The 26290-nt window shown below is 40.0% G+C and overlaps 1 protein-coding gene across 2 annotated transcripts in view; it reads left to right on the forward strand.

The window, feature by feature from the left end:
• Positions 1-2846: 2846 nt before the first annotated feature.
• The window catches only part of LOC145465567 (uncharacterized), a 117818-nt gene continuing 94374 nt past the window's right edge, over positions 2847-26290 (forward strand). The window contains exons 1-12 of one of the 2 annotated variants that reach the window (XM_081449341.1): positions 2847-3050; positions 6506-6828; positions 9309-9441; positions 10657-10711; positions 12147-12190; positions 14469-14535; positions 15271-15347; positions 17224-17260; positions 17942-18183; positions 19603-19684; positions 22240-22319; positions 26139-26214. In XM_081449341.1, the coding sequence (XP_081305467.1) occupies positions 6617-6828; positions 9309-9441; positions 10657-10711; positions 12147-12190; positions 14469-14535; positions 15271-15347; positions 17224-17260; positions 17942-18183; positions 19603-19684; positions 22240-22319; positions 26139-26214 (1105 nt within the window). In that variant the 5' untranslated portion in view covers positions 2847-3050; positions 6506-6616. The remainder of the gene's footprint in view (positions 3051-6505; positions 6829-9308; positions 9442-10656; positions 10712-12146; positions 12191-14468; positions 14536-15270; positions 15348-17223; positions 17261-17941; positions 18184-19602; positions 19685-22239; positions 22320-26138; positions 26215-26290) is intronic. The other variant, XM_081449342.1, reaches the window with a different exon arrangement.

Genomic DNA, 26290 nt, shown 5'->3' on the forward strand with positions numbered 1-26290 from the left:
ACGGTTAGAAATCAACTTTAAAAGAACAAACTCTGACTTTTATTTTTCCGTCACTATCATAAGCCAGCATGATCGTCAGTTTCCACTTGATTATATATTGTGTTTCTTGTGAATGAATATTTTACACCAGACTGGCAAAAACGCTCGCGAGAAATAACGCGCGAGATCGTCACTGCCATGCTTGAGGCTAATTAAGACCTCTGGAAAAAAAAAAAAAAAAAAAAAAAAAAAAAAATAAGACAGGCGTTTGTCTTTGCACATACGGCAGCTCAGCAGGTCCTGTCTTTCAGTTCAAAAGCTGGGAAACCCCCGTCTTTTTTTTCAATACATTCCTGAGTGCTAAACTTACTTTTTCAAGCACTTAGGAATTAAAACATGACATCAAGCAAAGAAAGAAAAATGGCGCACCCCCGGGCCGCGCACCAGCGGCTTTTTCAAAAGAAAAATCACACGGCTGGGTAGATTTGAAAACGTAGGTCATTGCATTACTAATCAACCAATCCAAATTGACGCATAAGGTCAATGCAAATACGTATTTCAAACGCACGTTTGCTTCGCGTTTAAGCCAAGAGTTTGCGTCAAGGGTTTACGTAAATATAAATGGTCCTTTTGTCATCACATCTCGCTTAAACAGGTCCTTTTAAACTTGATTATCCTTTTACTTGGTAAAAATGGGCTCTACAGTTAAAATACGCCTTTGCCGTCATCTCTATTTTTGTTGTCGTTCTTTGTGGAAAACAACATCCTATTTACATACGATGGAAGCGCGTGGGAGAACGGGCTTCATGCTCTGCTAAACAACCTCGAATTTGTATATCCATGCTCATGCTGAGAACTGTGGATTCCAAACTCACACATTATATTAGGGAGGGTTCTGTTACCCATTTTAACTTTACGAAATAAGGCTCCCAGGGGTTATACATTAAACAAAAATTGTATAACTCCTGGAGGCCTTATTTCGTAAAATTAAAATGGGTAACAGAACCCCCCTTATATATTTGTGTGAAAGAGTGATCGACATTTTGATCGCAGTGAACTGTTGCGAATGGTAAACTGGGTTAAACTGGACCGTCAACGCCTTGTTGATAAATCAAAAATGATGTATAAGATTGTAAATAATATGGCTCCGGACTATCTTAGTTCGCACTTTGTTTTCCGTTCCGATACCTTAACCTATAACTTAAGAGATAGTGACTGTTCGCTTGCCATTCCACAGTCCCGCACTAATTATTGTGAAAGAAGTCTGTCCTACAGCGGAGCTGAACTGTGGAATAGTTTACCCTTGGATATTCGTCAGTCACCCTCTCTTGATGAATTTAAATCTAAGCTGAAGAATTATGATTTTGATGGTAGTCTCATGTGAGATTTAATTTGCTTTTATACACGGCTTCCTTGTAAAGAAGGCTTTTTTTATCATTTCATTTATTATAGTAGTTATTAGTGATTTATTAGTTAGGTAGTTCGACTAATTTAATTCAGTATTGTTAAGTCCTGTGGGGGGGGGGGGGGGTTAATTACTTGACAAAGTCTTATACCTCCGTCCCGATGTCTTCCATGAATAGTAACCCTTTCACATACCTACAGTGCGCTTTTACCGTTGCTAAAAAAACTTGGCCTGCAGAAAGTGATCTACCCAAAAAAGGTCCACCAGAAATTTGATACATTTCAAATCCAAACAAGTACTTCGCTCCTCCTCATCATTTGTAAACCAGATATTTTGAAAGACCCTTTTAATTCCCTAAATGACAGTTCTTCCCAATTTTTCTTTGCTTAGTTTTTTATTCTCCTGAAAGCCTAACCTGCCTCACCGGAGGTCTGTAACGCCGGTATTCTAGGGACCTACGGCTCCCAGAAATCGACAAGAAAAACGAACCCTAACAAATAATACTAACAACACAGATCAGAGGCGATAATGATCAGATAACAGATCAGATAATGTCCGCGGACAAATATATATCTGAGCATATTTCGCGCCAAAATGGAGGCTATTGTTTATTTGTTACGGTTTTAGTTTAGAACCCATGTCACCGTTTTGTCACTAGTTTTGAGAAAGCCGTGTCTAAATGAGATTTAAACTTAACATAGTCTGAGCTCCGGGCTCTGCTTCAAATCTCGCGTAAAAACTCGTAAACGTCGTAAAATGAGGCCTAACTTCGCAGACGCTAACAATTTTCCTCTTGACTGAGCAGCGGGGCAATGACCAAAGACTAGTACCCAGGCAAGGTTTCTGTGAATCGCCGCGGCGGTCAGATTTTTGAAGACTGGATACAAACATGAATAACCACGTGATTATTCAATACTTTTTTTGGAAATTATATCAAAGATAAACTAACTTCATCGAATTTCAATTCTATCACTTAGGGTGCGTTCCTTTGGGATGATCTGGATCAGGATCAGTGATCTAAGATCACTCGGATCATGGTGCGTCAAAGGAACCGACGAATCCACTCTGATCACGGATTCATCGGTTCCTCTGATGAACCATGATCCGAGTGATCTTGGATCACTGATCCTGATCCAGATCACCCCCAAAGGAACGCACCCTTATATTGGGTAAAATGTAAATCAAGTTGGACAACAGTACTCAGGAGGCTTTAGCTCGTATTTCGTAATAATTGCTATCTCTCTGATCACCGTATAAAATAGTCAGTGTCAAACGTAACTGTATTTTGACTATTTTCTTAATGGCAGTTTGCGAAGACGGAAGTGGCCGATTTCGTCCATGCCGTTTACAGTCTTTACACAACTGAGGAATCAATAATAACCAAACAAAATTCACCATAAAACAACGGATACCATAACTATGGAAACCTAGCATTTGTGTACGTAGCTGAGTGATTCGGCCGGTCCTCCTTTGTGAATACAAACGAATCTCAGACAGCCTGTTGACAGCTAACTGTCTCGTGACCATGTAAGATTAACATATATAAAGTACTTGCAGTCGTGCATATCGAGCTCAATCGGTAATCGTGTTGGGTCCATTAATATGTTTTCTTTTTCTAGCTTCTGTAGTAACTTCCAGACGCCCAAAGAAACGTTCACTTTCTCAGGTGAGAGTAAATTGAATTTAGTATTTTTGCGCCGAAGCGTAGATATATAAATTTCTTGCGCGGGTTTCAATGTCTTGAACTTCCGCTTTTGTCGCTTTTCGTATAATATAATAAACTTCGAACTAAGAATTTCGAACCTGTGATGCTGACGCTTTCGAAGAATGTACTGCACTGTCGTTGGCGGTCGAATGGCCACACTCAAATCGATTTCCAAATCGAATATGCCACTTATCGACATTGAGCAGTATGATGTTTGTCACACGAACCTTGTGTTATGGTTGTAGCATGTACTCAGTGATGGAACATCTGAAGTAGTAACCAGAAGGTCTTAGGGTTTATTAGGCTCGAATTCTAGCTGGACTGAGAACTCGAAATTCTTTTCCTAGTATGCCGCTGTCGCTGACAAGAAAAAATAATCGTCATCTCAATGTTAGAGAAATTAAAACGTGGCGCCTTGATCGAAAATCGATTCTTTCAAACTGTTTGAAGTCATACTTAAATTACTACAGTTGTGATTGTCTGTTCTTACTTTAAACCCTTGCTACACTTGCGAGGTTGCATAATACTGTTGTGCTTATTCGCATACTTTGAACTGAATTAGATATAGTCATTGCTGTTGGCAATCCACGAATTATAAATGTTTGGTTATCGATGGCGGAGCGTATTGCCTCGCACGTAACTGTGTTGTAGCAATCAAGTGAAATACCAACGATCCGCACAACAACAAATCTCAGAGTAACTGGGATTTTACCAGTGCAAGGATTTACAAGTTGTTATATAAAACGGACAGAGCAGCGATGAAGCCGGCGCATGAAATTACAGCCGGTGGTCAACATAGGAAATTTTTATTTGATCGTTACTTTGCACCGATCAAGCTGGAAGAATACTGAATTAATGTAAATTCCATAATGCTAAAGGATCATATTCGAGGAAACAGGCCTGTAAAAAGCAGTTTGTATTTTGTGTCCAGAAATGAATTATCAGTAAATCAGCTCTAGTCACATTGCTCTTGGAAATTCAACCTTGAGGCGAATGCATGGACACGTGACCATTCAAGGCTATTTTTTGGCCTGGACACATGACGATTCAAGGCTATTTTTGGAATCTGGCATGCATGAACACATGACGATTCAAGGCTATTTTGGTATGACGATGTGATGCTTTTCAGAATTTTTTCATTCAATCAAAAAACATGAGCGTGACCGCTCTTTTTATCGTGCCCAGTTAAGTAAATATGCGATGTTTCACAAGAATCCGTTGCAAATTCATGAAAATATGGGATCCTGAACCTGCCATCTTTATAAAAATTGACAAGTTTGAGGTTTCATATTTTCATGACTGTTTTGCAACGGAGTCTTATGAAACTTTGCATATTTAGTAAATTTGGCAAGATACATGGTTCATTGGAGGTGGTTTTTTTAGTTCGTATGGTGTGATCGTCCGGGTGAGTGTAGTTCTGAAAAGAACTGTTGTTGGTGATTGATGTTTCGACAACCTGAGCGGAAGTCATCTTCAGAGTCAAGTGAATGGTGTTTGTCAGTCGATGATGTTATAAGTCTGGTCCGTTGAACGTGATTGGTCAGTATAGCCATGATGGTATTGGCTGAAAGACTCGTGTAAAGTGTGTTGTCAATCATTGGTGGGTTTCGATCCGTCTATTGTTAGTCAAATAGGTCGGGTTTTGGTCCGTGTATTGTTAAGTCGGTCTGTTAGAAGTCCGTTTGTCGGTTTCGTTTCCATCATGGATAAGTCGTTTGTAAGGCGCCGGTAGTTGTTGACATCTGTTAAGAGGCGTTTGTTCTAGGTTAGTGTACCAGCTTTCCAGAGTCAGTCGTTGAAAATAGTTCGTACACGAATGTTGTAGCCCACAAACCTACAACTACGTTACGACACTTACTGACCAACGTGAAAGACAGAGACGAACCTAACAACAGACAAGGAACAGTTTACAAGATCAAATGCTCCGACTGCCAGGCTTCCTACATTGGTGAGACTGGCGGAAACCTTAACACGAGACTGACTGAACACAAACGAGCCACGAGAAATGGTGATGCCAACAATCACATTGCTGTACATCATCAACTGACAAACCACAGCATTGACTGGGACTCTGCTCAGTGCTTGACCTACAGTACGAACTATTTACATAGTGATTTGTAATATCCAATCAGAGTAGAGTTCGTAAATGTAAATACGGTGGAAATTCAGTCGGTCATCGCAATAAAATGTGCCGCTCCGAACGTTTCAATTGCTGCTTTGTTCGAAAATGGGGAATTACGACTGAAACTCTCGTTTCTGGTTATTAAAACACACAAGAAAACTACACACTGGACTTCTAATTGGATAGTTGTAATAGTAATGGTGAAAAAGAAGTTCATTTTGTAGGTAGAGAGACCGCCAGACCGCAATTTGTCCACTAGTGCGATATTTTAAGCCGATGAAAGCAGTTCTTTTTGTTTAGTTCAACGAAGAAATGGTACTGTTTTCCGTTTCAGAGTGATTTATTGACATAGTGAGTATGAATGTTATCAGCCAGTAACGCTTGTAATTCACAAGGTAAACATGTTCAACAAAAATAACTTGTTTCGTTTCCTCAGAAACGAAACGGCATTGTTTTCAGTTCAGGGGTGAACTATTTACATAGTGTGGGTAATATCCAATCAGAGTAAAGTTCGTAATTGTTAATGTAAATACAAAATTTCAGCCAAAACTCGGTGCATCGCAACAAAATGTGTCATTTGCAACATTGCAGTGGAACTCTCGTTTCTCGGTATTATCTTACACAAGAAAACTGCGAACTGGGCTTAGTGCTAGTGAAAAAGAGATATGTAATTTCGAAGTAGAGACACCGCCGCACCACGCGATTTGTCCACCAATGCGACATTTTAAGCCGATGGAAGCAGTTAGTTTTGCCGGTTTAGTTCAACAAAAAAATGGTACTGTTTTCCGTTTCAGAATGATTTATTGACATAGTGAGTATGAATGTTATCAGGGTAAACACTTGTAATTCACGAGGTTAACATGTTCAGCAAAAATAACTTCCCGAAACTAAATTTTATTTCGTGACACGGAAAGAAAAGGAAATTAAAATGTCATGCAGGTAGAAGTAATTGGCGACTTAAATGTTCCTAAGTCTTACTGAAACGATGTATTCTAGAGAAACGAACTGAAGATAGCTGTTTCCTTGCTTGATTTAAATGTGACTTAAGAGACCGTTTGGATATTTTTGAGCTAGAAACTGTGCACAATTTAACTTGAATTTTGCACTACTTCATGTTTATCTTGTACTTTATTTCTCTTTAAAGGTCTTCTTTATTTGAGGTTTAGGGATCATAAAGTCTTCGGTCTTTGTCTCTGATGTCTTTAATATAGATCTTTGTTTTCTTGACACCCTTGATGAGTCCCAGATCTCCCTACGCCATTTAACGCGATAGTTCTACTGTGTTTCTTTGCAGATTGGCAGACCCAGTATGAGATCTCTTGGTGTGAGCCCTCAAACGTCTGAGCTGTCTTAGTCTGGCTAGGATCCATTATTCGTGGTTCTTTTTCACCAACAGTTCTTAGTGATGGAGGGACTGAGAAATGTTGTTTTGTTCGCACGTGAAGAAGTAAGACTGACAGAAAATGGTGATGTGTTCACAGGAACTCTCAGTGAAATATCACAAATCAAGAAAAAGCCTGGGCGGTATAAGACCGGGATATACTTTCGTCCAGACATGACTAGTGGTGAAGTAAGAAGTGAACTTGAGAAGAACTTCCCTCTCTTGCAAAATAGAAGGTATGGCACATTTAAGGACGATATTTGCTTTCGTCGTTGTCCTCAGGCCTTTTAATTTTCCCATGGCAAAAATGCATTGAAATGTTTTATCAGCTTTTACATAATTAATTGAGGGAAATGGTTATGAAGCCCGGCAAACATCAAAGGAGCAAACAAAGATACCAAGATTTATGTTGGAGGGTCCATAACCGTCCACAATCTTTTGTTTTGCGCTTATACACTATGCATGAATTACGTAACCAAAACGTTTCTTTTGGTTAGTTCCTCAGTCAGTAGTAAACAACTATTGTGTTTTGTGCACGGTCAAGACCAAAAAAGACAACAAAACATACAACAAAGAACTTTGTCGGGTTTCATAACCATTCCCCTAACCCTAACCCTAACTATGGCTTTTACGAGCTAAAAATGATAAAAAAAATAGCAACTATTCCATTAAGTAACTGTGGTAAATAGAAATCGAACACCTTGGATGTTGCTCACAGCTGAATTTATAACCTTGTTCTATTTGCTTATTTGCCATTTTTCCATTAGGCAAATCTCAAAATGAGAGATGCGCAACAATGACGCCAGTAAAGGTTACCGTAGTGCAGTGTAAATTGTCCTTACAATTTGGTTCAAAGCAAGCATTGGGAATTCCTTCACTCATTCTTTCACCATGCTGACATCATTGTTGCACGGAAAAAATAACAAATAAGAGAATACCTGTAGAACAAGGATACAAATATAGGTGTGTAGAAAAGTGTTTTGGAGTAGGCTACGTACATGTACTCTAAGAAACTTACCGTAAATCCTCGAATTAGCGCCTCTCCTCAAATAAGCGCTCCTCTTGTCGACCAAAATTTAAAATAAGCGCCTCTCCTCGAATAAGCGCCCCATGTCCTCTTCTAAATTTGAAATAAGCGCCCTGGGCGCCAATTCGAGGATTTACGGTATCTACGCATGTATATCAACCTGGGACTTGGTTATCGCCACTGATGAGGATACTGGCAGAATTAATTTGGACGGGTTGATTACAAGCTATTACAAGTAATTTAGAGAATGAAAAATTTTAAGGGGAACTTCTCTCTGTTTTAATTTGGGGAATAATGTTTTCCAAGTTGTAGCGTTGGAACAATTTCACTCCTTCACTCCTTCACTCCTTCACTGGGTCATTTCCTGGTGGACATTTGGAATCCTGGGGGAGAACTCCCGTATGAAAAGGTCAGAGATCCTCGTCGGAAAATTCGAATGTAACTCGTAAAGAAGACTAATGTGAACGTTGCTCGAGATCCATTAGACCCCTAAAAGTTACCACTTAAAACAGAATAGATTCGATTACTGGTCACTGTTCAAGAAAGGATCCCGCGCGCACTTGTAGACCCGTCTCCTGTACTCGAGAAGTAGCGGAAATCAAGCCTAAAATCGGAAATTAAATGAGAGCGTTTCTTTTAATATTATTCCTTCGAGTGCAGCTATAGGATACTTAAACAGCTGAAAATGGCGACGTCTTGTCATCAACACCCTAAGTGAGACCAGAATCCTTGATTTGTACCCAAGCCGACGAGCATCCCCGACCTTTTCACATAGGAGTCCCCCCGGGTATCGACCGCCGTCTAAGGTCTAACGCCGTTTTACATTCGGTTACGCCGTGTCAAGTTAGTTATTTTTCGAGAGAATGATTTTTCGATTGTAAGGAAAATACTTATGGTTCTTTCTTAGCGACTCGATCGTGATGGAAAGTCTTCATAGTTTTTCCTTTGCAAGCGTAACCTATGTGATATTGTGAGTTCGAAAGTAATCGATATAAACAAATGATTAAAAGCTCCAGACGATTTTTTAAACACAAGAAAAGGAAAAACAAAAGCTACCTTTCGGCAAATGTTTTCTTAACATAAACGTATGCGTTACAGAAAAAACATTGAAGAAGAAAAAGAAAAAGAATCAATAGTCACCACTTAGATTCGAACTTGCATAAGCTACTTGTCAATCAGTAACTAAGGGGGTGAAAGTGTCGGTGAAAGTCAGTGATCATATACCTACGTATTGAAATGCTGGGTAGTTAGCACTCTTGCTGTCTGGCGCGTTGTTCATTGTATTAGGGAGCTTAAGCAACGACGGCAACGACGCTGAGGACGACGCCTAGTAAAAAATGAATTTACATTTTACCAGCGAAATTCGCTATTGTCTAGATCTGTTCGGTACGCCAATGGTCCTAAAAACGTGCTTAAGCTAAATACGTAACGACGGCGTTCAATTCCAAATGGAAATACGAAAAATAAGCCGTTGTCGTCCACGTTCCGTAGACGACGCAGAACTTGGTCATTTCACGTTGTTGTTTCGCGGAGGACGGCAAAGAAATGTACATAGCTGTATTACGCACGTGCACAGCTATTGTTTTTCTCATTAAACATTTTGTTTAGTGTCGCTCTTGTTGCCGTCATCGTCGTGGTTTGTTTAAGTTAAGCTCACTATTGACTTGCTTGAGGTTTTGTTGAATTTAGATTCTCATGTGCAGCACGTGCAACGCAGAACGGGGCAAGACTCGAATTTCGTGGTGAACGCCGTGTCTGGGATGGCAAAACTATCAGCAAACTGAAAGGAAAATCAGTCCTGTACTTGGTTATGGAAGATGAGGTACATTGAAAGACATTAATTTCAAATGCTTGTCATGTGCTTGCAATTTTGATGACATCGGAGGACAATTAAGGACTGGTCAAAAAGTACAGGGGGTCGGGGGGGCGGGAGTGGTGGTTAGAAAACACCTGACCCACCCCTTCCATTTCATTGGCACAAAACTGAGTGACCCACTTCTAAATGAGGCCTCAAAATTACATGATCCACCCCTTATAAAAAATGACATTTTTGGTTGCATAATCCGACAAAATCAGATTTTGTGTATGAAATTGCGGCGCGTTTTAGATTTATTTCTTAACAATAATACAAAATCATCTAAAAATAATATTGTTTTCGTAAACTCTGAAAACCTTCACCTTAATCCTTTCACACTTGGAAAAAGACTGAAGTGAGTCCTTGGATCACACAGGCAGTAAACTATTAGTCCCATGCCAGGCTGAAGCGTTGGAGTCCCAAATCTATGAACATGTGTCCCGTACCCTTGGGTTGAACATGAAGACAAAATTTGGCCATTTGGTGTTCGTGAAGACCAGCATGTCGAAAGAGCGCAGACTTCTCAGCTTTTTTTCACAATAATTGAAATTGCCATATCTATTGTACACCAGCCAAGTGTACTTTTTCAGCCACAGCTCAAAATATTTTCGTCCTTTGGAGCTGGAAGGTGTTACCTCTGTTGTCGGTTGTTTCAAATGTGTGCCAATTCTTGTTATAAGACAGAATGACCCACCCCCCATGGGTAGCTGAAAATTGAATGACCCTCCCCTTACCAAGGGCTCAAAAACTAATGACCCACCCTCTCTTTGCTCTGCCCCAATACTTGTTGATTAGTCCAATAACAACTGAAAAAAATAAAAATAAAAATAGAATTAAAGAACCAGAAAGAAAGAAAACTAGAAAAACAACAGAACCATCATAATTTAATGAGAGCTTCCTTTTTCTCAAAATTGATTACGACACCATGTCCGGTATCGTAGTCGGATTTTATCTATGTAGCTGGTTTATTTATGATGGAAGAAAGAGTTACTTTGAAAAATTCCTTCAGATCTCATTGTTGAGCTCTTGCGAGTCGGTCACATGGTGCTGGTGGTGACATCATCTCGAAATGAATTCAGGGCCAAGCTTAACGTTAACGGTTATATTAACAATCAGAAGAATGCAGTACGGAATATACCTCTTATACACAGCTAATTTGTTGTACCCATTAATGTATTTCAGCTTCCTGTCACCAGAGAGGCGTTTTGCGGAACAGAATCTACTTCCTCGATGCAAGGTACTACAAATCATTATGTTATTCGTGTTGGATATGAAGGGATAACACAACCAACGAGGCGCGTAGCTCCGAGTTGATTAGCCTCAAATGTCAGTGATCTCGCGCCCTCAGCCTCGATGACTGACATGTTGGTTCTAATGGCTTTATATCCAACAAGAGTGAATTCGCCACTTTACAAACGTGAAGAAATCTTGGGTGAGCTCACGAGATCGTTACTGGGGACAATGTAACTTTCCGTGCCACGACCCACTGCAAAATTAGGATGAGAATAGTCCCATGTCTCCTCGTGTCTAAAATGGCAAATGGAATAATTTTTTTGGTAAATACTCAATCAAGGATGCTGCCTAACGGGCGCTCAGCAGTACACTACGTTGACGTTAAGCTTGGCCTGGTCGCCTGAGGCGCCTAAGTTACGAGTGCGGACGTCTAAATTTTTATTCAAGGGGCCCGAGTGGGCGCCTAAACCTCAGGCGTCCCAGACGTTGAATACGATTAATACTTAGCTCTTATTAACCGAGCAGGAGGTCTGTATGGGAGAATCTTGACCGAGGTCGTGAGTACAGACCGAACGCAGTGAGGTCTGTAAACACGACCGAGGTCAAGATTCTCCCATACAGACCGACTTAGCTCGGTTAATAAGATGTTTATTATATGGCAAAGAAGAAAACTTTAATTTGTTTAATGTAACTGGTTTGCTGACATTTTGCTTGCAAACGGAGATGAGCTTAACTTAAACCGGCCGAAATTTGCTCGTCCTCTTTACTTTTTTTTTTTTGTCATCAGGCTTTTTGGCCCTTACATAAATGATTGAGCAGAAAATAAAAGAAAATGGTGAACATTTCTGTATTTGAGTTCGCTACTTTTTCAACGCAAAATGAAACCGGTCCAGATGCCGGTCTAGATGGGAAAATCTAGACCGCGGTCAATATCGATTTCAGCCATCAAATTCGTGAATTTGGTAGTTCCCAGTCCTTGTGTGACACAGCCATATAATAAGCGATATTATGGTGTTGGCGATTGCGTTACAATTTTAGCTCTTTATAAGACAATCTACGGGAATGCTTCGAAAATTGCTCTTAATGCTCCACATAGAAAATAAGTTTAAATGAAAGTGGATCACCTTATTTTTGTGTTGCATTATTTTGATGCCTCTGTGTTCCTGGAGGCCATTTAGAGCCATTTATGGAGATTCTTGGTGCCGGGAAAAAAATTTTGAACACATCGTTAGTCCATCTTCCAGTTTAGGTAAAACCTTGAATATTCGCTGTGATCCACGGTTTGGGAGCCAACCAGAAAGGTAATAAAATGCCATAACTCTCGGTTGAGTATTTACTAATGGCCTTTATTTCTCATTCGATATCCAAAGTGAATCTAAATCTTTTTTGCAGTTAGATGCGAATTTGATCTTACAAGACATATTTTTTTAAAACTCCAGGTCATAGCTGTTACAGTAGCGACAACAGTGTAAATAATCAACAGGTGAGAGTTACTTAAATGCACATCAGATTCAAAATTTAAATCTAAGTACGTAAAATAATCACGATCTCGCATTGTTTAAAGAATATGCCAGCTCTGTACTAAAAAATGACATGGATCATATTGTTGATATTTTCGGCCTCGCAATGGCAGAGGCAGTCATTTCCTTTAACGTGTTCACTTGTAACGTGATCTATATGACGATTAAACAGCGCAAGTTTATCTCTATTCACCTTAAAATGGCAAGGAAAGTCACTGTAAGTAAATTCAGTTGAGTTTTTTGAAGTTGTGAGAGTTTGTTTGGCTGTTTGTAGCTCGGCGCTGTAATGGCGCGTAATCCTCTGTCTCTCTCTGTACAATTTTGATTAAAAAATAAGTCAATTTTAGTTGAGTTTACGACTCCGATCGTTGCCATATTTGAGAGAATTTCTGTGGAATACACTTCACGAATTTCCTCGCTATCTGCCGCTCAATTTACGGTAGAAATGTCTGATTTCGAGTGATTCGCAACGACTGACAGAAATTGTTTTTGTAGTACAACTTCAAACTTTGCACGAAATTTCACACCGGAAAAACACTTTTAGAGAACTTAAATGGTGAACTAAATGCAACTAACATAAAGTAGTTGGGTGTAAATCTGTTCTTTAATACATCTTTCTTTGTCTAGTATCTGAGTTACTCGCTCGTTCGCTCGTTAGATTTTTTACCAATGGTTTGTAGAGTCTGTAGACGACGCGTAAGCCAGTTCAATGACAAAGCTGCGTAAACAAACCCACTTGTAAGCCAATTTACCGCAAGAAAAATAGATAAACATGTTATTGTCTGGCTCAGGGTCGGTCCGTATAGTGAAAAACTGTGACCTCGGGCTTGAAAATGCTGCCCTCGGCCTGCGGCCTCGGGCAGCATTTTCAAGACCTCGGTCACAGTTTTTCCCTATACGGACCTCCCAGCCGGCCAATAACACATATCTATTCTGTGTATTGAAATGTAAGATTATTTTCACTCCATATGCAGGCCTATGTTAGTGAGTCCTATGACCTTCGTTTGTGCTCAATTGTTTTGTAAAATTTTGGGCAACTTGCAAAATATTTTGGGAAAGTGATTTACCACCCCCACCCCCCGCTGGAAAAAATTGCCTTTACGCTTATGACAGTAGAAAAATGAAATACCTTTTTTGAAATCTTATAATAATCATAAATTAATCATAGATTTATTCATATTCAAGTGTCATATTTGAAAAGTGCGATTCAATATAGAGCATATGCACATGACGTCATGGCAGCCATATTGGTGTCCCAAAACAATGAAATGGCGGCCCTGTTGGTGTACTAAACCAATCCTGTGGGAGTTCAACTCTTCTTATTTAAACACTTTCTTTTGTTCCAATAAATTTGCATGGCTGCTGGACACGTGAGTACATACGCTCTATTCAAATCCAAGGACTTGAAATGTGCAGGCCATTTAAAAACTCAGCTAGCAGTAATCGAAGTTCAGTGGAATATACTGGACGCCTTCAGTTAGCTTCATTCTGATTGATTTTGTTTCCCGAAATTCAAACTGCTGAAATCGTCTTTTTGTTTTTCTATTATTTTTGACTTTCTTGATGTCAGGCTATTCATAACATATTTTCCCGTGGAATACCAAAGTTGCTTAGCTTCGCCAATAGCTTTTGCAAACGGTTTTCACATTTATTACTTGGGAAAAAGACCCTGAGAAAAAATACCCCTTAATGGGAGGCTTTTGTTGCATTTGGCTTCGTGTGGACAATTTAAAGTAACGTATGGTTAGTGACTGATTCAAAAATCGACAGGCTGTCCGTTTAAAATACAACTGCAGAAACTAAGTGAACAATTTCAGAATACCTGGCATTAGGAACGGAAAGTGCATCAATCTCAGGAAAAGGTGTGGTCCGTGGTCTGCAGTCGGCTAGGAAGCAAAGTGTCGAGAGGAATTGCTGCGTTTTGTCTGTTCTTTACTCCGTTTTCCTTTTCGCTTCAACAAGAACGAGGGATATATAAGTTTGACTCTTGTTTTTAATTTTGAATTTGGCTTCTTGGACGAAGAATACATATTTGACTGTTCATTCCATTTGAATTTCGCTTCAAGAACGAGGCATTCGTGAGCGCGAGATCGCGGTAGCAGGATGTAAATAAGGAATATTTCAATGCCGGCGAGGTATTGCGAAGTTTAGCAAAACTGAGTCTGTTTTTGAAAACTTGATTATACCAGATTGAAAAAGATTTGAAAAGATCTCATTCTTTCCTGTCTTCTTTTGCTTAAGATGTCACAGTTGCTGCCACAGTCTGCGACAGTCACTTTCAGTGATGGCGCCAACTGCAATACAAAAGGTATAACAACTAGTCTATCATCTGTATTATAAATCTTGACTGGGTGGTTTATTCGTTAAATTATAATATCAAATATGTATATAACATTTGGAGAGGAAGACACATCAGCCTTAGCTGGTTTTTATACAGATCCTCTATCCTGGTCGAATTGGGATTTGGAAATGTTGGTTTTTCAGGGAGGAGGAAAACCGGAGAACCCGGAGAATAACCCCCAGAGCAAGGCAAGAACCAACAACAAACTCAAACCACAAATGGCACCGGGCCGGAATCGAACCTGGGCCACACTGCTGTAGTTTGCCTTTTTGTCGAGGCTTGAGGGTAGTACGTCGAGGGTATTCAGGGTAAATGATCGAGGGTCAAGGATAACGGTGCACAACTCATTCAAATCAAAATATAAACAGAGGCTCATGATTACACGAGTTCCTGTTTTCGCCGCTGTCTGTGACTGTGGCCTTGTCTATAACTTTTTCACTCCCACGGGCTCTTGGTCACACTGGGCGTCAGAATTTAGCGCTTTCTTTTTCATTCTTTTTTTTTTTTTTTGGCATTCAATTTGGGCTTCAATGTTAGGTAAATAATTTTTCCGTTCGGACTTGAATTACAGCAGAAGAAACGCGAACGCTGAATACGCTGTAACACATGTAAAAAACAATTTTCCTTTATAGTATTGTAGAATTTTTGGACCCTCGACTAGTTCCCCTGATACCAGTCATTATCTGTTGTATTTTATTCAAGCCAATATAGAGGACGAGAGCAATCTCCATACAGAAAGTTCACTATCACCTTTACTCCCTGGATCTTTTGATTATGAGGTACATATTTTTCATAGCGTAGGAACGTTTCTTTAAACTGTATGTTTGTTTTACAATTTTTCAGTAGATTTAACATTGGTGAACAAAACAAAACAACTGCTTGTTTCCTTTTTCATATAGCAGTTGTTCATTATCGATTTCCATGGTTACATTCATTTCATTAACTAGCAGTACCTCCTTACTGTGTAAATACATGCAGCTGGTCATGTACATGTTCCTTGTCTTCCCGGAACAATGGGGGCGGGGGCTCACATGTAAAAAGGACGGGGGTGCTCGTCGGAAAGTTTGAAAAGAACCCCTAAGAGGTGCCAAGATCATGTTTTGTGGGCCTAACTGGAAATGTTTTTCACCCCTAAGAGGTACGGCCAATTCTACAACAACACTTTATCTCCTGTCATATTCAGTTTTTCGGCTCAATCAACTAAAAGGTACGGTGAAAGCCCCCGCTGTGGACCTTTTGAGGCTGAACACCCTGAGAGGTGCCAAAATCGTGGTTTTAACCCTTAAAAGGTACGATGACCACCCCCGTCTTTTTTATATGGGAATCCCACCCCCCAGGGCCTCGTCATCCACAGCACCCTTGTCATAGACATCAACATCTTCTAATTGGTGTTAAAACAAAACGGCGTAGCTACTTGAACGTCCATGACTATGCATTATGATTTCCCGCTCCAAACCAGTGGAAGAATCGATGGAAAGAAATAGGCTGAGGGGCGAAGAATACTATGGTCGTGACCTGATTTACCAGTTCCGATTCTGACTGCCATTAATTGCGTATTGATTTTCATGGCTGTGAATCGTTAATTTCTTTTTTCACTGGAACGTATCCATGAATCAACGCTTAAACAGTTCCTGGTAAGATTTTTCTAAAAGGAACACCCCTAATTTGGCTTTTTTACCTGCATTCTCATTCAGAGTCAAGATTGACACAAAAGGTCTCATAGAATGTTAACTGTTGTAAAAGTTTATTTATTTTCAAAACAAGTTTCTTAAGCATACAGTGCTTTTCATGGGGAAAACAAAAAACATCCTTGAATAGTTAATACGAGGGTCTTAATGTGGTTAACCGCTAGCCGTAAAACACGCCAAAACTTTAGCCGTTAAGCGTAAAAATTGCACAATTTTAACCGTTAGCCATAAACACTCTCAGTTAACCGTAGAAACATTTTTTAGCCACGTAATTGAAAGTCTCAAGATCTTGTTTTTGAGTGGCATGGCTTTGGTAGTACATGGAAAAACCGGGAGAATAATTGTGTCTGGCAACAATTCTTACTATAATGCCTTTTTCCATCCCAAATATGTTTTACAGAATACAGTAATCAAATTAAATTAGAAACTTTTTTTAACAATGGAACTTAATTTGTAACTTTTTGAAACAATGGTTCTTAAGGTTCTAAGACTTCTGTTAACCGCAAGGAAAATGAATTAACCATTAGTCTTGACATATACAAGCACCACCCCATTAGGTAAAGGTAAAGTCTGCATACGATCCAAGTGGCCCATCAGGCCGGAGCTTATCCACGTTTCTGTAGCATGAAGCGACTAGGAGTATTTCTACTCCCCCCCGGATGGGATGCTAGTCCATCGCAGGGTTACCCCCAGCATTAAGTTCGCCGGTACCCATTTATACACCTGGGTGGAGAGAGGCACTGTGAGAGTAAAGTGTCTTGCCCAAGAACACAACACAATGTCCCCGGCCAGGGCTCAAACCCGGACCACTCGATCCGGAGACGAGCGCACTAACCATGAGGCCACCGCGCCTCCCACCACCCCATTGAGACCCTCAAATACTGATGGCTTTTCCAGTTCACCGGAAGTTAAGCAGATAGTCACGTTTTTGTACTGTAGACATACTCTCTTTTCTCTTTTTATTTAGGAACTGATGGATGGAGACTTTCCACAACTGTCTCCAGGTGACTTAGTCGTTTGTAGTTAAAAAATGTAGGAATAAATGATATGACATTCAATTTCTTCCTGGTACGGTCAGGGAATATTACCAATTATTATATGGCTGTGTCTCACAAGGACTGGGAACTACCGAATTCACGAATTTGATTGGCTGAAATCGATATTGACCGCGGTCTAGATTTTTCCATCTAGACCGGCATCTAGACCGGTTTCATTTTGCGTTGAAAAAGTAGCAAACTAAAATACAAAAATGTTCACCGTTTTCTTTTATTTTCTTCTCGATCATTTATGGAAGTGCCAAAGAGCCTGATGACAAAAAAAAAAAAAAAAAAGTAAAGAGGACGAGGAAATTTAGGCAGGTTTAAGTTAAGTTCATTTCCGTATGCAAGCAAAATGTCAGCAAACCAGTTACATTAAACGAATTAAATTTTCTTCTTTGCCATGTAATAAACATCTTATTAACCGAGCTAAGTCGGTCTGTATGGGAGAATCTTGACCTCGGTCGTGTGTACAGACCTCACTGCGTTCTGTCTGTACTCACGACCTCGGTCGAGATTCTCCCATACTGACCGATTTAGCTCGGTTAATAAGAGCTAAGTATTGCGATCATCTCATAGCAGAGACGACATAACATGGTAATGTTGTATCACTTTTGTAATTTAATTTTTGTAATTCTCAAACTGTAGATTTCATTCAAGGCTACTTTGCCGATCTTCCTGAAGAGACGGATTCAACTCCGTGGAATGGTCAATCTCAAATTCCACAAGGAGATTTATTTGTGCCAAGTGTAGACTTGGGAAATTGTCGTTCCGACCTTGGATTGACAGATCAAACTGGGAGGTCTATGACCTTGCCTGCATTTAATAATACTTGGAATGGAACAGTGGGAGCCATGCCACCTACCGCACCAGTTCTAGCACAGAGTCAGGTGAATTAGAACTCTAACTAACATACTTGCCATAATATGCTGGTTAGTTTTGCAAAATTTGATTTAAATTTCTGCGCTACAAATTTTTTCCATAGAAATTACCTTACTTTTGTTTCTGCGCAGAAAAGAGTGTTTATAACTATTACCAATATATCAAGATCTAAGAAGACCAACGTTTCCTATTTTATTGTTAAAAACTTGTACCAAAATAACACAGCAGCCTTTTTTTCCTGCCATTGATCTCTTTTTGCCAGACATTTCCAATAAAGATCCCTCCATTAAGGTGTCTCCCTATAGTTTTACAGTCGCACGCGCGCTGAGGATGCGAAAACTTAAGGTGGCCGAACACAGTTTCTGATTCCTGTGTTTCATCACCTTTTTCTCTAAAACCCTTGCTCCTTTGGTCGCCCAAAATGGCAACACGCAAACAACACAAACTTCGGTTTTTTGATAGTTAAGCTGACGTATGTGCCGTTGCCATGACAACATAGAGAAATATACAGCGGCCTTTAAAAAAACTGTGTTCAGCCACCTTAATTTTTGAGGTAATAAGCAATAATGAAATAATGTTTTACTATCATTTCTGTTAAATCTTGGCCTTTAGTCTTGAATTATTAATGACCAAAGAAATGAAATTTTAACCGTTTATTTCCGAGTGATCCTGGATTAATCTGTTTAGTTAAAAAAGAAACGGAAAATCCGTTTTTGGATTTAAAATCCATTCTTGGATTTTCCCAAAGAAACGCACCCTTGCAATTGAAAATTCTAATATAAAAAACCCTCGATCATGGAAGGTTTTTTGATGTTTTGCGATAAAGACATGCTTTTAGGATTTAATCAATTCCCAGTTGTGTCAATTTAAACGACAAAGTAATTTTGAGCAAATTATTCCGCAGCCGCGAATTAGAGCTCTGTTAATGTGCAAAGGCTTGAAAGTCCCAACAAAGGGATAGAAAATCAGAAGGAAAAAAGTTCCATTTAGTTCCTTCCACATAACAAGTATTGCAAATAGTAGAAGTCAGGTGACGATAATTTCTAGATCCCAGCTGAGTCCGCATAAAATTCCTTATATCGATCACGTTAGCTATAGTGAACGTATAAACAAATGCTGTTCGAAAATGCGCAAAAACTTAAAATTATGACCATAACACTACAGAATAGGCCGTTTTGATTTCCCCGTTGACGTTCCACTTATGCCTTTCGATGTTGGGAAATGATGAAGTGCAAACTAGTGTCAGATGAATAGCTCTCCGTCAACGTGGCTCAGGGTTGCAGGTATGCACAATGCATAGCGAATGAAGTTTCCCAGCACTTGTGACCAGGATTGTGCATCATAATAGCCAAAACTGTAATCCATGCAGTTTTTCAAATAAGAAACAACGGATGGTAGATTCACTTTCCCATTATTTTTTCTTTCAGCCTTATCAAAATCAGGTGTCTGAGTTTCGCGCGACCTACACTGATACCGGTGGCCAATCTGAGAGCAGTTTCTTGTCAGAAGGTGAGGATGACTCAGTTTTCAGTTGGAAAGGTCTACTCCGTTCAGTTTTGCAAAAACTGGAAACTAGTGGCATACTTGATGACAAGAGCTTGTTAGCCCTGGTGATACGTGTCCAGTTTGTTCAGTAATTATTCAAGTGATGAATAAAATTGGAGGCTGCGAAGTGGAAGTCCTATTTGTTTAATCACGAGCCTGAGTAAGAGGCCTAGTCCACTCTAGTTAAATAACGACATAATCGCTAATTATAATTTAGCTAATGTGAACATCGACAAAAAGACATAAGGCTAGGTAAAAAGAAGACTTTTAAGAAGAAATGGTATAATTATAATGCCAGAAGAAAAGAGTGGATGCGTTCAACAAGACGCTAGCAGAGCCCATCGCCGGTACCACAACCTCGGCAGAGGTCTTTATGTGGATGATTGAGAATATTATTTCAAGTAAACGGGATTAACATTCCTGATCACACTTGGCAGTCACCATCATTTTGAAAATAGTGCTGCTGGCGCACTGTGTTCGACAATTCTTGCACCGCTCAGATTGATTCCCTGTTACGTTGTTATGTTGACCGTGTTCACACTTGTTTAAACAGAAACTTAACGTCATAACAAACATAGACATAACAGCATCAGGAAGAAATCAGTTTTTTGCTTATGCCGTTATGCACTTATCAATGTTAACCCGCAGGTTTACAAGGGGGGGGGGGTGGGGGGGGGATGCGGGCTAGACGCAGGGATTTGATGCCTAGGACGATCAGTGATTTTCTAGTGTTCTTTTATCTGTTTTATGTAGTAGTATTTGGTTATTTTAAGCATGTCTCAGGCCTAAGGTGGGGCTTGTTTGATACTGGTACTTTTGATTGACGTCTGTTTCCCCATCCTGGGAATTTGATCAAAAATTTTTAAATTTTGTCAAATCCCTACTCCCTGCCCGTTTCCCCCCCACCCAATCGGGATTTACATTGGTGGGTGCGTTATGTTCATGTTGCTATGCGCCATATTTCGCATTGTTGTTTAGTTCCCGCCATTAGCTCGCGTAGCATGACGCATTGTGCACGTTGTCCTTTAGGTTGCTTCATTGTTTCGCTTCGTATGCACGCTGTTGTTTAGTTAGCCTCATTGTCGCACGGTTCGCGCATAATTAGCTTGGAACCTTTGTTACCGCTTTTGCCTGCTTCGTTTGTATTGTATTTATTTGTTGTCTTCGGTCAATAAACGTGTTCTCTCTTGCTCGGAGTTTCGGCTCAACTTACCGGCGATGTTGCTATTATGTCGTTATGTTAGGATATTCACACTGCAAACATTAGGACATATGTCCTGCTTATATCGTTATGCGTATGTCGTTATCTTGTTATTTAGCAAGTGTGAACCAGGCCTAACCTGTCGTAACCTCATTTCCAGGGTTTCACTTCTTCCTGTCCCCTGAAGAGAGAGAGCCTGGGAATGAGTTGAACCTGTTCCAGTCTCTCGGTCAGTGAAGGCGATCGAAAAATGGGGCGAGTACAACGAGTGGGGTCTGCTCGTTACTCTTTCCCTCGCAAGCTACTTTCGATCGCCAGTAACTGAGAGCCTGGAACAGCTAGCCGTAATATGATTACCAACCCAATAAGACGACAAAGTCCTGTTACCAGTTAATCGTACACGTAACTATAACAACGTTTGAGAAAGAAAGGTCGAGAAGTTTTTCTCTTTAGTCAATAAAAGTACTTGAATTGTCTTCGACATCCCTGGAGAAGGAACATTCAAGTGGAACAGTCCGATAGTAGCATGCGCAAACAAACTCCTACTGTCCCAAAACAACGTGCACAATACATAAATACTCAAATTAATCGTATCTATAACAAAATTCTCGATCGTGATTGGTTCTACGTGCACCTATTTGTCACGTAATCGGCGCGCGATCACGTTGGTGTCCAATTACAGGTATCCAATTTGAACTTTTTGTAATTGGATACCCACGTGATTCGCACGTCAATTTACGCGCATCAATGGCTTCTTACGCAATGTTTCCTACAGTTTTCAAAACTTATGTAAAGCGCCACGGATGTATACGCTCAAAAGAAGTTTTTAAAAGACATTTTGAATTCCGAAATTTGTCAGTTATAGATACGATTAATTATTAATTGGACCTTGTGTCGTATAATTCAGAGAGAAATCGTGCTCGTAATTTCAAATCGGCCTCGTGCTTCGCGTTCGTCCGATTTTGAAATTACTTGCGCGATTACTCCCTGAATTGTACTCCACTCGGTCCAATTACTCTTACTAATAAGCAATCAAATTTGGGAATTTTGTCATAGGTATGATAATAGTTGCTGTAGCATAACCCGAACGTTTGGTAAACATGCTACAATTTATATTATAGAACAATATCTCTTCTTTGAATGATATTTGAAACTCACGTTTTTCCAGCCAACTTTTCCAGCCAACTTTTAAATCTAAGTCTGATTGACCGAAAATCACTGAAAATGGAGACATTGAAACAAAACATGATGTTTTGTCGTGTTATGATTACTTAGGTAAAGTGAACCTTTTTTTTGTTAACTTTTATTTGTGGTATAGGGAATTCGCCCAAAGACCAAGCCCTCGATATGCCACCAGAAGCTGTTGTAGAAATCAACCCCGCCAAGGATCTTCCAGAGGTGATATATTTTTAACCACTTTTACACGTATGATTTCACTGATTGCCTATCTCAGACAAGTTGCTGACCAGAAACGTATCTCACGAATAGCGTGCTAGCAGACCTTCTTTGCGGTCGTCACGCAATCTCCCCCCCCCCCCCACGCCACCACGAACGTCTATTGTGGCCAAGGGCACATTCCTTTCCCTTTGTCTGCTCGCGTCCCGATCAAGGCTGCGGACTTTGGACCTCGATAAATTTTGCAAGACGCAGTCAACGGATACCAGCGTGGCCTCTCAACCCCCCAGGGGGCGGGGGGGGGGGTACGCCCAGAAAAATTGGGTGGGGGTGTGCGGCCCACTTCCCAAAACCCTTACCCTATTTATGACCAAAATCTGCGATTTTCCCTACCCTATTTATAACCTGACCAAAAATTTGATACCCTATTCCTGACCTGACCCTAAATCAAAATCCTGTATCAAACCCGCGTTATAATTAGTTCCCTAGTTTAGACCAATGTTAAATTACCGTAAACATAATTTGTGAGGGGTTTTTGCTGATTTTCTTTTCGATAATGATGAAAAAGTGGCTTCTTAAAAACATACCCAATTCAAGACTAGAGTGCTAAAACCATGACCCTATTTAAGACCAGGCCAAAATTGATACCCTATTTATGACCAAAACGGCTGAAAACCCCTACCCAGACCAGAGAAGAGTCGGTGAGCGAAGTGAGCTGGCGAAAATAAGAGTCCGCACCGACACTATTGTTTTCTGAATACAGCTTGTTCGACCATGAACGAAACATTCTGTGCAGCATTTTGATTGGTTAAGAATGACAGGTCCTATTATTATGACAAAAACCAGCGCTAACTGGCGATACACAAACATGGTGTCTGGTAATCGAAATGTAGCATTTGTTGGGGTCGAAAATCGAAAACTTTCGATCGAAGCAAATAATCTGGTCGATCTAAAACACAGTGACCAGGAAAAAGCAGTAGCCGTTCATTGCGTTTTTTTATCTCGTTAAAGAGCCTGAACATTATTGCTATCCGTATGAAGCGTACGTTTGCTTCATGCAGCATCTCCAACATCGTAAGATTTTACGATCGCAAAGATAAGCATAACCGTAGGCGCTCATGCTAATCATATGTTTCAACTAAACTATTATTTTGTCAGCAGACCATAAACCAGTAACATTTGCAATACAAAGAATCTCGATGTTTTGTGATATAATCACTTGCTTTTGGATTTGGATTAATTCTCAGTTGATACAAATGGCTTCCTTGACTAGAGCTTGATCTGTCAACTTAAACGGCAAAGTAATTTTGAGCAAATTAATCCGCAGCCGTGAATTAGAGCTCTTGAATGACTCGATCAAGGTACAGAAGCTAGGAAAAAGGGCCATTTGGTTCTTTCGATAAAACAATCATTGCAAATATCGACATTTACATAAGTCCGGTGCCGATAATTCCTAGATACTAGCAGAAAATCCGTGATAAATTACCTTAAACATAGCGATAATGTGGAGAAATTAATGAGGAATGCGCAAAAACTTGAAATCATGAGTGTGATACAACGGCCTAAAATAGGGTTAGCAAATCCCGCCACCAATTTCTCCATCTGGTACCATCCCGCTTACTTCAAACGAGTCATTCTGATCTCACCGCGTTCCAATTACTTTAACTGTGACAAGACGATGTTTTTCCCTGATGGGACATCGAGCTTTCCCAAGCTAACCTGTTACAACAGACTTTTTCAGTTGCCAGGGTCACTGCTTAAGCTAAACAACAATAAATTTAAGTTTATTGGTAAACTTCTACAGGATGGAAGCGGCCATTTTGAATTCCATTGTTTCAAGTAACTATCATGGGATGCTCACGGGGCAGATTAGTATGTATTTGCCTCCTGAGCATCCCATAATAGCTATTTGAAACAATGGAATTCAAAATGGCCGCCGTATAGGTGAAAAAGTCTAAAAAAAGATAAGAGATAAGATAACTTTATTTATACACGGTTTTTCCATCAGTCAACAAAGTTACTGGACTATCTACCTATCTGCCTAACTATAATAAAAATTAAAAAAAATAAATCTGCTTTTCATAGAGGCCGTGTCTAAAAATTACTTGAAATTAAGGTATTACTTTAAACTGTGGCGACTTAATTTAGATTTGAAATCGGTCAGTGAAGATGCTTGTCTTAGGTCTATAGGTAAGTTGTTCCACAACTGAGGTCCGCTGTACGAAAAACTTCTCTTAAGATAATCAGTTCGAGGTTTGAAAGAACTAATTTGTTTTCGGTATTCCTTAAACGATAAGCATTTACGTTGTCACGATATCAGATAATCAGGTGTCATACCATTGAATGTTTTATACATTAGTATAGACTTCTGTTCCAATCTTTGATAGTAGAGTCTTCGCCACCCTAGTGCCCGGAACAAATAATCCAAATTACTATCATACCTCGCAGACATTAGGGTGCGAGCTGCGTGATTGTGAAGCCTTTGCAGTTTTTCAGAATGTACGTGGATGATACCTGCCGGATGCTTGCCAGCACTCAGACATTGAGCAAATAAATTATCGCCTTAATCACGACCTGAGTAGTGTGTACGAATGGCTGTCTGCTAACAAGCTTACCCTAAATATGACAAAAACTGAGTTTATGCTTGTTGTATCAAGGCAGAAGTCATCACAATTTATGGAAAGTCCCTCTCTTACTATAAACGAGAATGCTTTAGAACAAGTAACCTCTGCTAAATCCCTTGGAGTTTATGTCGATCAAAATATAAACTGGGAGTGTCATATTGAAAATATCTCTAAGAAGATAGCTTGTGCCATTGGTGCAGTTAAAAGCCTTCACAGCTAAACTTGCACTAAGAAAACTTTAAGGGATTTTCCCTTACGATATGCGATGATCGGAGGGACTTCTGGAAGATTCCTCTCAGTTGTGGTTGATTCTGTATATTTCCCATGAGTGTGACCTTTAGGTTGGGCAACAACGGGTGGTATTGGGTTACAAAGGGCAGTATTGTCTTTCGGGAGGCTTTGTTTTGCTGTGCCAGTGGCGCATTTCTATCAGGGAATTGACCTCTGAGAAGCGTTTTTCTACAATTCTAGCTTGGTAACCTTTATTCTGAAGGCGTGTTTTCAAATTTCCCATGATTTCCTCAAAAGTAATTGAGAGCAATTTGTCATGAAAGCCTTAACCGTGCTCCTCTGATAAAACCTTTCGTGACGCCAGGTAGGTGACACGAATTGAAATTCTATTGTTGGAAGGCCTCTGTAGGTTGGTTTGCACGAAGCTGCAAGACAAGGATAGACTCCTGTGAAATCTGTCACCTTTGTACTCTTTCGTGTCCAGGAATGTAGTTTCTTTTTCGGAGATTTCAGCTGTGAATTTGAATTCTAATTTCGACCGTTTTACGTCCTGTTTCCTACACGAAAAAAAAAATCGATGATTCACGCGTCTAACCAACTTCCAACCTCAGTTCAAATTTCCTTCCTTCTCGCTTTCCGACAGCAAAAAAAGGCTCATCCCAAATCCCGCCAACCCTATGTTAGACCCTCTAATACTACAGAATAGGTTTCGGTTCCCGCGTTGATGTTCCCCTTTCGATGTTGGGAAATGGTGAAATGCAAACTAGTGTCAGATGAATGGCTCTCCGTCAACATGGCATAGGGTTAGAGGTACGCGCAATGCATAGCGAATGGAATTTTTCAACACTTGTGACGAGGATTGCGCATCATTATAGCCAAATCTATCAACGAAGCATTATTTCTCTAATGAGCAACTATGGATTGAAAGGTTCAGTTTCTCATTTCTTTTTTTTTTGTGCCTTATCAGAATCAGGTATTTGAAGCCTCCTCAACCTACACGTCTGATACCGGTGGAAGACGTGAAAGCGGTTTCTCGTCAGAAGGTGAGGATTACTAATGGCATACTAGAAGACAAAGTGTTTGTTAGTCGTGGTAATATGAGTACAATTTGGTCTGTAA

This window comes from Orbicella franksi, chromosome 13 (genome assembly GCF_964199315.1).
Source record: "Orbicella franksi chromosome 13, jaOrbFran1.1, whole genome shotgun sequence".
NCBI lineage: Eukaryota > Metazoa > Cnidaria > Anthozoa > Scleractinia > Merulinidae > Orbicella > Orbicella franksi.